The following is a 14,906-nucleotide window of genomic DNA, read 5'->3' as shown; positions in this document are numbered from 1 at the left end:
TGCTGATTGATTCCTCAGTCTGCCAGATGATGGGTAGGAGTTCGCTTCTCACAACTTGTCCGCCGCCCGGCTTTTTTTGGCGAATTTCTATCACCAAGAAGCAGCTAACTTATGACACCTGGCGTGCAGCTCCTGCGGTGAATACCCGCTCAGCCGACGAGAACTGAAGAATATGTGTCGTCCCCTGAGTTCAGATTGAGAGGATGAAAGCGCTCATAAGTCCGCATCTCGCACGCCTATCGAGACCATGAGTGATCCATGCTAGTCTTCTCCCTGGAGGTGGGCGACTGCCATTTTCGTTATGAGGCTTCAACCTGAGGAAAGCGCTGGGGGAAGGGAAGGGAAGGGCAAGGGTGGCCTGATCCTTGCCTGTAGATGCCCATTCGAAACTCAGCATCGTCCAACCGTCACCAACCTGCAAGGTACCCATCTTATTTATCCTGGGGAATTGTCGCTCGACGGTTCATCGAAGAGTGACTAGACTCTCGGCATTCTCTCGCGCAATGTATACGGAAGGTGCCGAGATATCCGGGGATGGTCCCTGTGATCAGGCCGCCCCTCCTGCCTATTCCGATCCACAACGTGCAGGGATCATCTTCGGACCAGACCGAGTTTCCAATTTTCGCATTCCATGGCGTAATCGGACAGTCACGAGCCACTGGAAGTTTGCGGTTTCACGAAGGACGGACAATAGCGATGTGGAAGGGGGCCTATGATATGCTGACTCAAGGTGGGATTCGCCCTTCGCGGCCCCATGGCACGGATTTTCCACGCTTGGCTCTTGTATACTTGATTCGGAGGACTGATAGAGGGACACGGACGACAATTCAGCCTGTAGGAGTCCAAAGATGCTCTAAAAGACACCTAGATTGGATCCTTGTCATTGAGATGGGCAATGTCATGATCGCATTGGGTTTCGAGATCATCCTGACCTAGACGGTGGATATACACCCGGCAGGTCCGTCGATCGGCCGCAAATGTGTGAGAGCTGGGCTATGCTCCAATCAGCGATTCCGAGGACGCCCAATTACATCCATGCGTATGGTTGGACATCGAATCACCGAGAAACGTGTGTCTTCTCCACGCAGGACTCCAATTCGACTCACAGGTGTTCCAAGACAGTGCGATCGCCGCTGGTCTTCGAGGACCTAGACCGCGCATACGAGGGAATTGTCCAAGAGATACTGTTGAGTATCAGTTCGACGGAACCGGATGCCCGAAAAAATCCGTGAATTCAAAGGCGCCTGCAAGATGTCCTCTCGCCGCAGCAGCAGCCAAGGGATCGAGTTTATGAGCCACTGCCACTGGCAACATTTTTCGTGGTAGCGAGACTAACCAGACGTGAAAGATCTTCGTCTACCACATCGATGAAGAGAATATGATCCGGGAAGTTTTGGGTCCCAAGATGTGGTAAGAAAGTTAGGTAGGGCACTGGAAGGAGCACTTCCAGTTGAATCTCCCGGAAATTGGTACCACAATCCTGTGGGAATGTAGCGCAGCAGAGAACGAATACTTGCTGAAGTCTAGTCTGTGCCCCGTCAGCAACAAGTCACTGGCTTCGTTTCCTGGGCGCCTGACACTAACGTTATCCGGCGGGAAACGCAAAGGGCTGAGGTGAGAAGGAACAAGTCCTATACAGACATCGAGCTATCTCCGAGGCGGTGTCCTGCGATAATCCAGTCAGCCCGCGCCTCTCACGCTAAAGGCATCTAGGACGCTGGGTGCGAAAGTCGTCGGCAAACCTCAAGGCCCCCGCGAACATTGGCGTTATTGTGCCCTCCCAGCTTCGCCACAGGTATTGGATCCCTTTGACCTCTAACGGACGGCTTGCTAATTTCATCAAAGGCTAGCCCAGATTGACTTCCTGCCAGGTTGATGAAACCTAGACCGCTCAGCCTTATCCTCGGCCTCCCATGTGGGAGAGTAATAATCCCTGCAAGCTCAGTACTACACCCACTAAGCTTGATTGGCCGTGAAGACACGTTAAGAGTCCACGACGTACCTCCATACCACCGAGCGGATACCGTTGTAACAGAAGATCACGTTACCCACTGGGCGTTGTTTGGAGCCTCTCTAGAGGATTGCTGAATATTAGAATCCAATTGAAACGTGTACCGCCTAACACGCGATCGCCACTGAAATCTAGTGACGAAAAATGATGCTGCCCTACTATGAGTGATTAATTGGGTTAGCCTGCTGCTGGGAGCCGTTTTGAGCACTTTGCGAAATCGACAGCGATGCAGGGCTTAACAGGAAGGCACTGTGGCACTGAAGATCCACCTGAGTGATCTATATTCCTATTCTGTACTGATGGGGCCCTGGGCACACTCGGTGATTAACTCTAATATGGTTGTTCATCATTGAATTGTGGCCTTCTCGTCGGGCCTCTGATTGTATTTCCACACCGACCGGCCCACCATATCCGCAGAGATTGCGGAGATCTGCCAGTGGGTCGGGGTCAGAACTCAGAAGGTAATCTGGTTTAGAGAACTGGGTACTTGATGATCTGCCCGATGCGGTTTTTCGAGTTCTTCAGTTGGAGGAATCCTCAACATGTCCTGACAGTCGGTCGATTTAGGCCCGCCCCATGGATATGGATGGCACCATCCAGGTGACAGCGAAAGTGGACACCCACCAGGAGAAATAAGAAACGGAGGCGTTTCCGGGACTCTCACAACGCTGGGAATCAGGCTCAGCTGAACTGCGCCTTCGGCATCGGCCGCGGCTCCACACTCATCAAGGATTAAGGCGCGCGCAGTATCCGGAGTCAGGCGTCCCACGCTTAGTTCTTACTGGGATTGTCCGCCCCCGGAATAGCCGGAGATATCGTAACTTTGAGCGAGAACTTGCTTGTTTGATTTGGATTCACTACCCGCCAATCAAGCCTTGGTCTAGAACCCCCTGAATCGTGATAAGAATGAGCTACATCGGCATGAGGCGGACCTAGCTGCAAGGGAGCTGGCCTTTGCGAGTGAGCCAATCAACCCCCACTGGAAATGAAGCAAAAGTGCAGATTCCGCAATGGAATGAATCATGGAACGATTCTTCACGCGTATGTTAAAGGAAAAAGCCTTCGAGCCTTCGACGAAACCACTGGAGATCATTTCGGGTCTAGTTGCTAGTTTGTGGTCTCATTGGGGGCCGAATCCAGGGCTGAAATTGGAGCAGATTGAAATGAATGGTGCGAACAAGCCACCTTGGCGATTTAAGACGCTGCTTATCCCTGCCAGGATCATCAATCTGTTATCCATGATTCTGCACATTGAAGCGAACCATCCATTCACAACAATGCATGTTCCCACAGCGTCAGTCGTCACTCGTGTTCGGGCGTCGGGGAAGAGATCGCGCACGGGGTGTCGCACTTGCCGGTATGTCCCTCCCCACTGCTGACCCCTGATTTTGTCCCCCTTCCCCCCTTTGATCGACGGTGCATTTCTGACAGGCGCTTAGTGCCCGTCATGTCAAATGCGACGAAACCCCAGTCGCGTGCCACAACTGTACGTCTACAGGCCGCAAATGCGACGGCTACGACGCCCAGCGCCTCCCCCGCGACCGTAAAAAGGGCGCCGACAAGACCGGACCAGCTCTAGCTCTACAGGCCGACGTCGGCCGAACAATCGGCTGGGCAATGACCACGGACGAGCGGCAGTGCTTCGCCTACTTTCATGGGCACACAATTCCAACACTGCTCCAATTCTTCGACTCGACGCTGTGGCAGAAACACGTGCTCCAGCTTGCTCGGTACGAGCCAGCAGTCTATCACGCCATCGTCGCCCTTAGCGCGATCCACCGCAACTCCGCGACCCACGGGATGCAGCTGGCTACGCCCGCGAGTATTCGCGCCGACGACGCGTGGCATCAGTTTGCGCAGGACCAGCTGGGGAGGTCCGTTGCGCTGTTGAACCAGCGGTGTACCTCGCAAGACCCGTCGCTTCGCGAGGTGATTCTCGTCTGCTGTCTGCTGTTTATCCTGGCGGATTTGTTGCGTGGAAGATATGATGATGCGTTCCAACACCTCCGTGGAGGGCTCTGCATCCTCAAAGAGCTTCAAGCTGCCGGGAATGCATCGAATGCATTCGCCCTCGTTGAGGAATCCGTCGTCGCGGCTTTTGGCCATCTCGACATTCTGGCTTCGCACTACGATCGCATCTTCCCCATCCTCTGTCCGTATACTCAACGAAGCTTTATGCAACATCTTCCTTGTAGTGACCGTTTTTCAGTCACACAATTCCACACCCTCCGCGAAGTCCGCGCCGCCTTTGACGTGATGCTACGGAAAACTTACCGCTTCTGCTCACGGTGTCTGGGCATTTCGCAAGAAGAGATTTCGCAAAACTATGAGACTCTCCAGTCAGAACAGCATGCCGTCTGGTCCGAGGTTGAAGAGTTCAAGCAACAGTTCGAGCCCTTCTATGCAACGTACTACGACTACCTGACGCCCAAGGAGCAGCGAGGCCTCGACATCATCAAGATCCACCTGCTGAGTATCCCCGTCGGCCTGAAAAGCCTGCTCCTCGGTAAGAACCGCGCGGCTCTCACCTACTACACCCCCGAACTCGAGACTGTCTGCTCAATGGTCGAGGAGATTATGGCGCGATTTACTGAGAGGCCGTCCATGACGATGGAGAATGGTGTTATTCCTCCGCTCTTCCATTGTGCCAACCTCACTCCAGACTACAGCGTCCGATGGTGGGCTCTAGAGTTACTCCGTTCCTGGCCGCACCGCGAGGGCCCCTTTGACTCGAACTGGATAGCATATCTCTCTGAAGAAGGGTTGCGACTTGAGCTGGAACACCGATGCGCGAACGAGCCCGGATTCCGGGAAACGGTGTTCCTGCTCAGAGGCGAGGAGTTATCGGTCGACGAAATGATTTTCAGACTGAGTCGCAGTCAACGACGGCAGTTGCATGGGTTACGGAGGGGAGGAGGAGGAGAAGAGTGGTCGACAGAGGCGCCCGGAAGGGACTTTTTAGAGACGTTTGCCGAGTTTGAGAATATGAGGGAGTGGTCATGTGTGCGCGCTTTGATGGAATTTTGTCGGTCGTCGAGGAAGACACCGGCGGAATGTTTATTATGAGATTCATACTTCTTAATGACTGTACATAGACTGTGAATAGCTTCAATGTCTGCCGAGCTGGATACAAAGCTCATCCCGACTCCTTGGCAGGCTCCAAGTGTTGCCTTGACTCTTGATTTCAAATCTAGCATCTTGGTCGCTGAGTTGGTCGTTATCAATCTATATGTTGTCCCACCGCATGGACTAGAAACCTAAGCTATATATATCAAGAACGTTGTTGGACGACGGGGCAATTCGTTTTCCGGCCTCGAAAATAAAACTTGCAGGACTAACCTCTTGGAGGTAGAATGTGATGTGCAGCGGAGCTGGCCATGTATAATAGGCGCTCCTAATACTTCGACTTACTTGCAGTAATATCATAGACTCGTGAGCGGGATCCTCGACTGTGAAGTCTCAACACATAGGCGAAGCCTGGAAAAAGACTTATTTGAGATGGTGCGAACCGCCCCGGAAGCCTCTCATTGTAATCGCAACCCAGCGGGGCCTCTTAAAACGATCTACCGTTAACAGATAATCCTAAAGATCCTTAACCTCGCCCGAGGCACGCATGAGTATTTACTCTCTGCAGTAATGCAGGCCATTCTTCAGGGAGCAATGTGAACAAGGTGGCTGATGACTATGGTTCCGATCATCAGTAAGCTGCACATATACTCAAGGCGCTGGAGTACGGTGGTAGACCACACACAACTAACGATGCAGGTCATATCTCCTTGAAAACCGGGTTCGGACCTCAGTTAAGGAGCTTTGCTCGCTCATAGTATAATGGTTTTCGCCGGCTTAGTATCTAAATAGTGAGATCCTGGTGCCAGTCCAGGCACTGCCAAATGTTGTCTACCACACATGACACCACCTTCCTACACAGACATTCCGTACATTAATGGGAGGGACAGAATCACAATAAGAGGTTCTCCAACGCGGGTTCTCTTTCACGTCACCACAGGTAGATCATGGTTGATACGTAGAGAACACTGTAGGCTTGCTGCTGATTGATCCGTCACAATGCACTATGACTCGTTACCATATCACCAGCCAAGGTCGTCTATCTAATACTGCACGTATCTCACTCGTTCCGTTGCCTACTGAGTATTCCTTGACTTTTAAATATCGTAGCTAGTTAGTGTGAAGTTATATGGTAGGTCCTTTGCTGGAGACCCATAGCTCGGCACGTTATTTCGCTCACTTGGGCTAGAGAAACTTGCGCAAGAGGGTGCGCGTATATAAGTACAACAAGCGGTGTATTTGGTCATTAGGACCCAAGATGCGCTGATAATCTCCTTTAAATCCGTGTTCTTTCTTGGCTGGGAATCGGGCGCAATGCCCAGAGGCTTGGCTCAGCTGAACGCACGGGACGGGCTGCTTTTAAAACAGCCGATCGTGCGCCTGTGTCTCCATGTGGAAGCATGTTGCGTATCCCGCAGGTTTTATCTCGGCCACACGCCTTTAAAACGCCTCAAAGCCTAATCCTGTTGACTCAAGATGGTTGGCGTTCCTGGTAAATCCAAGGGGTGCAACAAGTGCAGGCGCAGGAAGAAGGGGGTACGACTTCTGCGCCCTGGCGATCCGAGCCCGCTCTGTCCTTTGGTCCGATTTTAGTAGATACTGACTCTGCAAGTGCGACCTCCAACAGCCATCATGCGGCCAATGCCGCAAATCCGCTATCCCGTGCGACGGGTACTCACGCGCCACAATCTGGGTAAACATGGACTAGAGAACGGGAACCGAGCGGCGATACACGGGACAAATCGAATCAGAGGACATCAAGCTTCTCAACACGCTAGCCCGCTCGTCCTACCACGAGCAATACCTCGGCCAGTTCTAGGAGTCGTATCTGCCAAACGGGCGCGCGTTCCAGTCGCACGCGGGGCAGTATAGTGGAGGAGTGTGGCTGAACAATCTGCCTGCGTTCTTCCGATTGGATGGGCCGAGTGCGCTGCCGCTGAAGAATGTCCTTCTTGCGATTGCGTTGGCGACGTTCGGGAAGAGGGACGGCAAGCGGTGGATGGTGGAGGCCAGTTTGAGGCTGCATGGGGAGTCGTTGGCTGGTTTGGCGGGGCAGTTGGGGGATCGAGGGGGGCTGGCGAGTGATATGAGTTTGGCGACTGTGCGGTGTTTGTCGCTTCATGAGGTTAGTTACGCTACCCTCTGGTTGCGTGTTGCGCCGTGTCCTAACGAAGTCCAGATCCTTCATCGCCATGACTTGCAGGACCACGTGGGGCAGGTCAGGAAGTGGCATATGCACACCAATGGCGGATTAGGGTTTGTCCTGTCTCGGGGTCCGGAGAGTTACACGTCTGGGTTTGCCCATCAGGTCTTTGCAGATGATAGGGCGACACAGGTATGCAGCACTACGCAATGCATCCTTACCAAAACTACGTTCTTACAATGCACAGATTTCTACCTCCCTGATCACCCGGACAAGGTCGCCCCTAAACAGGCACGAATGTAAGACAATTCCTTGGGCATTTATATCAAAGACACCTAAAGATCTCCTGACCGACATCTTCGCCGAGATCCCTTCCCTGCTCGCGGACCTCGACGAGCTTCGCACCGCCGAGGACGCATACGTCAAGCGCGAAACCCTGATCTGGAAATGCTGGCATCTCGAGAAACAATGGCGAGCATGGCGAAGCAAATACGAGCCACAAGCAGACCCTCTCATAGCATCCCCGGAGACCGTTTCGCCAAGCCAGGTCTTTGATAGTTTTCTCTCGGCGCATATAATGGGTGGGTATTGGACAATTGGAATTTTCCTCTACGGGATCTTCCATCTTGCGGCGGGCACTGCTCCCGACGAGATTGCAAAAGATGAGACGGATCCAAGGCGGTGCTGCCAGAAAATTATAGATATTATTCCCGCACTTTTGCATCCCTACTCAGGGGAGTACGGGGTTCATGGTGGGATATTCCCTGTGCTTATTGCGTTGATGTATCTTGAGGAGGTTGATGGGGATCTGGACTCGAGTGAGGCGTGTGATATTTATGCATTGCTTGACAAATGTAACAGAGGGCGGAGGATCTTGCATTTTGTCGAGAATATGCGGCAGCGACTCAAGGCTGGAGGAGTGAGGTTGTTTGGGCCGGTATACAGCTGAGAGGATAGCCTTTGCAGCCAATGTAGAAGCTCAATCTAAATGTGTGCCAAGGGTCAGGGTTAAGATTTGACCACAATGCGGAAGCATGGTCTCTAAACCGTGTAAACAATCTTGATGAAAATATGTTATATGCTCTAACTGGGTGGCCTCAACAGATACATGAGTATACCCGAAAAGATAGTCTCTAGATGCCCACAAGCGTTGTTCAAGGAAAACCCGGTCTTGGACTTATTATTTACATCAGAATTAAGAGGTGCCCTGCCTAGGGAGACACATCTGTAACCAGGGAACAGCCGCAAAATGCGCGCAAGAACCATAAGTCAGACTGCCTTAGCACTATCAGTGGAACCCGAAACGTGTTTTGCCTTAGGTTGCCTGGACTCAACGCGTCTTTTGATTTCGAGGGGAGGATGATAACGCATCTTGGGAGGCTTTTCCCATTAACATGGAGCTGTCATAAGGGCCGTCATGGCGGTTCTCGGTAGATTAAAGTAGAAATGGGCTAGCCTATAGGCGAGATATTGTTCTTTGCTAAAATGATACTATTGAGGGAAACGAGAGAGGTGCGGGGCTGTGAAGGGTCCAGCTCGGATATTCCGGGGTGAGAATTCCGATTTCGGAAGCGACAGGTTTTGGGATGGAATTTAGGACATTGAAATCATCTCGCTTGGAAAACATTGCCACCATTGGTTGATCTGGCGACCACATTCCGACTGAGCTCGCTTCACTACCCCGGAATAGGTCTCCACTGCGTACAGTGCCATACGTGGAGCCGATGAGCGCAGAAAAGGGAATGGGCAAGCATCCTCGGACTCCTTATAAAAAAAATGCGGAGACTCAGTGGATTATTCTCTCATTCGGCCGTTGAGAGGGAAGTTTCGACCACTACTTACTGGTTCCCAGAAGGCGAGCTTCCAATTCCCAAGATAGGTAGAATGGAACTAGTAAGGACATGCAGTGTTGTTCTCGTGTATGCCAAATGATGCATGGTGGAGGATGTCAGGCCTCGCTTACTGTTATCGAGTTCTAGGGCCTTCCCAATTGTCGCTGGTGGTACTTTGTTTCCCAGGAGATGTCAGGTAACCTCGCCATGACCCAGCTCCACGGCGCAAGGGATTGACCATCTGATAAATCCCCCAAAGACTCAGTCCTTGAAATAATGAAGCTGGGTGGGCGTGGGGCCGAGAAACAAACTTTGCACTAGTACATAAGTGGGCTGGATCAACTTGGAAATCTCTCCAGGTCAGGGGATAAGAGTACCTACCTAGTGAGGGTAAGGCGGGGGGATGCGGCTGCGCGGCACATGCTAAGCAGCAATTGCCGTTCATCATCCCGGGATCTTGAATATGAATACTTCGAGGTGGACACAATGCAGGATAAAAGGCGGGAACCTCCCCGCATTCAAGTGGACCAAGTGCAACGTGGGAAATGACCTCCAAGATGCTGCTGCATTATCTGGCCTCGCTGGCTGTTTTTTCGGCCTGGTTTGTGCCCTTGGTTAGTGCTTCGTCGCCGCAAGGGACCTGTCCTTCGCATGGGCAACCACAGCCGAAACAACCAAACTTTGTCTTTATCATGACCGACGACCAGGATCTGCATTTAAACTCGTTGGACTATATGCGCAACGTGCAACGGCTCATAGCAGACGAGGGCACTGTCTTTGAAAAGCATTTCTGTACCATTGCCGTCTGCTGCCCGTCACGCGTGAGCCTGATGACAGGCAAATTGGCTCACAACACCAATGTCACGGATGTTATGCCCCCATACGGTACGGGCCACGTCCCTCCAACCTCTTGATGCAGTAGCACTGACCTCGTTTAACAAGGCGGATATCCCAAATTTGTCCAGGAGGGCCACAACAAAAACTACCTCCCAGTATGGCTGCAGCAGGCGGGGTACAACACCTATTATACCGGCAAATTCCTCAATGCTCATTCCCCGACCAACTACAATAAGCCGTTCCCCAAAGGATGGAATGGAACAGACTGTTAGTGAATTTCGCACAGCTTACGGGGCAGCTTGCCAGGTGGATGATATGAACTGACCGACGCTTGGGCGCGTTAGTTCTGCTAGACCCAACGACCTACAGCTACTGGAACTCTACGTTTCAGCGAAACCAAGAGCCACCGGCCACGTCCAATGGCTACTCAACTGATCTTATTGCCCAGCGCGCCCTTGGATTCATTCAAGAAGCGAGGAGATCCGATCGCCCGTTCTTCATCGGTGTAGCGCCCATCGCCCCGCACGCAAAGACCGCCCCCGATTACAGCGGGGAAATTCCCTATTTCATTAGCCCCGACCCAGCGCAGCGACACGAGGACATGTTTGCAACTGCCAAGGCTCCGCGCGGTGCAAATTTCAACCCCGACAGCGTAAGACAGACCATCCCCTGATCTACACTTGTTGACATGGAGACAAACGTGGCTAACGCAAACCAGCCCAGCGGCGCAAGCTGGGTCCAGGATCTGCCCAGACTCAACACCAGCCAGCTAGAATACATGGACTCGTACTACCGCGCACGCCTGCAGTCCCTCCAAGCGGTCGATGAACTCGTCGAGGGCGTGGTCTCGCAACTCGAGAAATATAATATGCTAGAGAATACCTACATCTTCTACACTTCCGACAACGGATACCACATCGGGCAGCATCGAATGGTCCCCGGCAAGGGGTGCCCCTACGAGGAAGATGTTAATATCCCCATGATTGTGCGCGGGCCCCATGTGTCGCGGGGGAAAAAGGTTGATTTCGTCACGTCCCATACAGATGTCGTACCGACTCTGTTTGATCTGGCGGGCATTGAGCTAAGAGAGGACTTTGATGGGCTGCCAATGCCTTTGACAGCCGGTGGGCTGGCGCATGCCCGCAAGGATCCCCGGCGAGAACATGTTTCTGTTGAATATTGGGGGTCAAACTTGGGAGAAGGTGAGGTAGGGGTGGATCTTGACGCAGGGACCCCAGGTAAGTCAGGCCTGAAGTCGATACCGTCGGCCCGCGTGAGGTTAACATGCAGTTCTATCACAGTCGTTTGGGGAAATAACACCTACAAAGCCATGCGTATCATCAGTGACAGATATGATCTGTTCTACTCCGTCTGGTGCACAAACGAGCATGAGATCTATGATCACAAGGTCAGCCCTCCACCCCCTTCCCCGACTCTCACCCTCCTCACGTACACGTCCAGGAGGAATGTGCTGATACTATCATAGACCGATCCGTACCAAATGAACAACCTCTTTGGCAAGCCCAATGTAAACCTGCTCGGCCACAGCCTAGACAAGGTGGTATCCCGCCTCGACGCTCTCCTGCTCGTCCTTAAATCCTGCAAGGGCGCGGAATGTACGCTTCCCTGGAACACACTCCACCCAGACGGAAAGGTCACCACTCTGTTCGAAGCACTCGACCCGAAATACGACGCGTTCTATGCTGGCCAGCCTGATATCAGCTTTGCAGCTTGTGAGGCGGGGTATCTACCCCAGTTTGAAGGGCCGCAGGAGGGGTATGCATACCGGCGTCCTGGGGATTGGAGTATCTGGGCTTGAAGGGAGGTATTGGCTAAGATGTGTATAGCTAGTTGGAGAGAAGATATAAGCCTCGACTTCCAGCTATTCTGCTGAGAGGGTTCTCACATGTGCGCGCAATACATGGGCTGAAAGTTGGTTTTTCTGAAATTACTTGCCACTGCGATGTTCAACATCTCTCAACATAAGTTAGGTGGAGGAGATGGCAACTGGGGCCAGTTATGGAAGGGTCTACAGGTCCCTTACAGGTCCCTTACAGGTCCCTCACAGGTAAAATGATTGGCTTTGCCACTTGTGTATAAGCTTCTACATTAAAGTCCTATTTATACCTGGGCCTCGCAGAAGTCACAGATTCGATATAATGATGGTAGAAAAAGGGCCCCTAATGAAAACCAGAATATTAGGTCAGAAGACCTATCCACTGCTTTGCTTATGGGCCGTCACAAATACCTGTATAAAAGTAATATGCATAAGGAAGAACCTCTTTAGTAGCGTCTAATCTCTCCTAAAGCAAGACCTACGTATCTCGTTTATTAGTTGTTCCTTAACTAGTATAACTATGAATGACCCGATACCCTGCGTTAGGGGACACGTTTGAAACAAAGTAGCCGCCGGCTGTGCGCAGGAAGGATCAGTGGGTTTACACACACCGACAGATCCTACCATGGCCGTCATGCCACGTATATTACCCCCAACCATGAACAAAGATGCATTTCAAGCCGAGACTTGGCTAATATAGGTAATATGACTACGCCTAGAATTAACGTTAAAGGAACCTAGCAATACATTGCATTCCGGCTAAGTAGTAGCTAACAACTTTTGATCTCGCATCGGCCAATGGCACGGTAATCATACCTCACCTCTTGGGTACGCTTGATGAACCAGTAACAGTAGTGCCCTGCGGCTCTTGATAGAGTTTTGTTGACAGGCTCTCATGATCGTCATAATTCACAGTCTTACCGTCCGGGGACGCAACAACCATCTTTTTCTTCCCGGTAACGACCAACACATCGTCCTCCGGTATGAATTTGCTGTCACCCTTCTTGAACTTCCATTGTGTCTCGGCGCCTTGAGGCCTGATGAACCCCTCTAGCGACCCGGGCCGCCATTTGTCAAGCTGGTCGTTGCGCTTCCGCACCATTGGATGGAAGGTCTCACAGGTCTTGGAGACGCTTATTTCCTCGTTCTGTGCGTTCCTGGCACGATCCTGGTATTTACCGGGTGTTCGGTCCGTCTTCCCAAGGATTCCCAATAGACCCCCGCTACTATCAATTGGCCAGCAGCCCCAGGGGATACTACCGCGGACACTGTTGTATTCCATCACGAAGTTGTCGATTGTGCTCTTCTCAAAGGTAAGCATGTCCTCGAGATTGTCGACCTGGCCCAATCAGCTACGACGAGGAGTAGTCGGAACGGGAAAAACTCACCATCCATGCAAAGGTGTTCGCACCGATTGGTTCTTTCTTAGAGCCACCGATATTCCCATGGACCCCGGGAAACCAGCATTGGCGCAGAGCTTTGCTGGGTCCACCGCCATCAGGCTTAAACCAGAGGGCGGGAGGGAAGGCAAATCGCCTTTCATCAAGGGCGAGAGCTTGAAAGGCGTATTCGATGTCTTGTTCGAATACCAATCAGCTTCTGTTCAGCTTATTGCAGTGTCCGAGATTCTTGGATATACTCACTCTCCGACAACCTTGTGTTGTGGAATTCGTACTCCTTGTTGATTGGAAAGCCCATTCTTCTTATAAAGCTCACTATACGCCACTCGGGAATTCCCTTGAAAAGGTTGGTGTCAGCTGGAAGCCTGACGTATGCCAGGGGGTATAGAAGAGAGGACGTACTAGTGCTCCAACAGTGTCCCAAACTCCAACGACCTTGATAGGGACTTTCTCCTTTTGCAACTTATCCCCGTGCTCCTTGTACCAGTCTGTGTCCTTGAAGGGCGTTCCGCTGCGGTAGGCTGCCCAAAGACCTGGAAAACTCGACATTTGGTCTGCAGAAAGCACTCCCACATCGCTGACGAGGCCGGCAACGGAACGCACGGTGAATGCGCCTCTCGAGAAGCCGAAGAAGAAAAGCTCATCCCCCTCGTCGTAATTATTGGATATGAAATCATACATCTGACACACATTGTCGTCAAGACCCCAGCCGAAGCCCCCTAGAGATAGAAATGGAAAAGAAGGTTATCGACTTGACGCCTCGAGGAACTGTAAAGGGGAGTGGAGGAGTCAAATTACCAGCGAGATATCTCTGCAATAGCCAAGGGCCGCTTCCAAGGCCTGATTGATAAAACACAACCTGCTTCAGCTCTGTTTTGTTTCCAGTCTCGGGGTCTCTCTCAAGCCCTGTTGTTGCGATCGCTCGAGCTAGCTTGGCGACATTTGATGGGTACGACTTGTCCCCCCTGTCAGATGCGATCCACGTTCCGTCTGCACAGAGGATGATTCGCTTGTTGTTTGCCCATTTTCGGGTTTCAGTCGACGTACTTGGCACGCTCGAGGTACCCGTCATAATGCTATGAGTGGCAGGGTCTCCCATTGTAGGAGCTACACGGAAAGCATATATTGGACTGTGGGCACTATGAAGCAGATATTGAGTACCGGCGACGAGGAGTCAGCTGCGTTTGATGAATCTTTGCCAGTTCATCACTTCTCCCTTCACAGTGCCAGAAGTAAGGCAGATGTCCATGGTATATATGCCGTTTCCAGCTCGAACATTCTGCATAGTTGTTGTGTCATAGACATATTACACCTGGGACTACTTGTCACATGTACCATACTGTTTTCAGGAAGGGGATACAATGAACGAGGTGAGTCGCGGAAATACCATGGTTGATTGTAGATCGTAATAGAGATCTGGTATATCGAACGCAAGCCGTCATTGGTAGAACCGGTAGGTTGACAGAATCCGGAGTTCTAGAACCAGGCGAGGTTTGGATTAGGCAGAGGGTTAGAGCCGATAAGGTATGGATTAACCTTCGTACCAAGATTCGCATATTGATCCTTGCATTGATATATGGTATCATAGACAATGCTAGAATGATGATGTTGGAATGCAGTGGTATGATCTACCTTCGGGCCGTGGATGCAATAAATTTGAACCGTGGGTATGATCAGTATCCGGCGACAAGGACTTTATGATTATAGGCAGATACTGGTACTAACCTTAAAGCATGCTGCTGGGATATTGATGATGCCACTAGCTATGTGATCACTGTCC

General features: G+C 51.7%; 5 protein-coding genes across 5 annotated transcripts; 3 read left to right on the top strand and 2 right to left on the bottom strand.

The window, feature by feature from the left end:
• Positions 1 to 3,288: 3,288 nt before the first annotated feature.
• BJX68DRAFT_261740 (Zn(II)2Cys6 transcription factor) lies at positions 3,289 to 5,077 on the top strand (the record flags this gene model as incomplete). The annotated part of the gene is made up of 2 exons (XM_071044230.1): positions 3,289 to 3,368; positions 3,451 to 5,077. 2 exons carry the CDS (start codon positions 3,289 to 3,291, stop codon positions 5,075 to 5,077), a joined length of 1,707 nt encoding a protein of 568 aa, XP_070904234.1.
• A 1,476-nt stretch (positions 5,078 to 6,553) lies between these two features.
• Positions 6,554 to 8,169, top strand: BJX68DRAFT_261739 (Zn(II)2Cys6 transcription factor domain-containing protein; the record flags this gene model as incomplete). The annotated part of the gene is made up of 5 exons (XM_071044229.1): positions 6,554 to 6,613; positions 6,690 to 6,770; positions 6,897 to 7,202; positions 7,257 to 7,412; positions 7,468 to 8,169. The coding sequence occupies 5 exons, from the start codon at positions 6,554 to 6,556 to the stop codon at positions 8,167 to 8,169; spliced, it is 1,305 nt and encodes a 434-aa protein (XP_070904233.1).
• A 1,440-nt stretch (positions 8,170 to 9,609) lies between these two features.
• On the top strand, positions 9,610 to 11,708 carry BJX68DRAFT_276668 (sulfatase family protein; the record flags this gene model as incomplete). The annotated part of the gene is made up of 7 exons (XM_071048158.1): positions 9,610 to 9,666; positions 9,718 to 9,937; positions 9,995 to 10,156; positions 10,234 to 10,541; positions 10,608 to 11,127; positions 11,191 to 11,297; positions 11,376 to 11,708. The coding sequence occupies 7 exons, from the start codon at positions 9,610 to 9,612 to the stop codon at positions 11,706 to 11,708; spliced, it is 1,707 nt and encodes a 568-aa protein (XP_070904232.1).
• Positions 11,709 to 12,543: 835 nt separating this feature from the next.
• On the bottom strand, positions 12,544 to 14,225 carry BJX68DRAFT_261737 (T6SS phospholipase effector Tle1-like catalytic domain-containing protein; the record flags this gene model as incomplete). The annotated part of the gene is made up of 5 exons (XM_071044228.1): positions 12,544 to 13,065; positions 13,115 to 13,302; positions 13,370 to 13,463; positions 13,529 to 13,845; positions 13,925 to 14,225. The coding sequence occupies 5 exons, from the start codon at positions 14,223 to 14,225 to the stop codon at positions 12,544 to 12,546; spliced, it is 1,422 nt and encodes a 473-aa protein (XP_070904231.1).
• Positions 14,226 to 14,342: 117 nt separating this feature from the next.
• On the bottom strand, positions 14,343 to 14,689 carry BJX68DRAFT_226097 (uncharacterized protein). Its single transcript, XM_071038458.1, has one exon. It carries the CDS (start codon positions 14,680 to 14,682, stop codon positions 14,452 to 14,454), a length of 231 nt encoding a protein of 76 aa, XP_070904230.1. The 5' UTR covers positions 14,683 to 14,689; the 3' UTR covers positions 14,343 to 14,451.
• Between the last annotated feature and the right edge of the window lie 217 nt (positions 14,690 to 14,906).

The sequence above is a fragment of the Aspergillus pseudodeflectus genome (genome assembly GCF_044049435.1).
Source record: "Aspergillus pseudodeflectus strain CBS 756.74 chromosome Unknown BJX68scaffold_3, whole genome shotgun sequence".
Classification (NCBI taxonomy): domain Eukaryota; kingdom Fungi; phylum Ascomycota; class Eurotiomycetes; order Eurotiales; family Aspergillaceae; genus Aspergillus; species Aspergillus pseudodeflectus.
Note: the sequence above shows the minus strand (reverse complement) of the source record. Positions and strands in the feature narration are given on the sequence as shown.

Coding starts and splice junctions, on each gene's coding strand:
- BJX68DRAFT_226097 (XM_071038458.1), bottom strand. CDS start 14,682: ATGCGAATCTTGGTACGAAGGTTAATCCATACCTTATCGGCTCTAACC.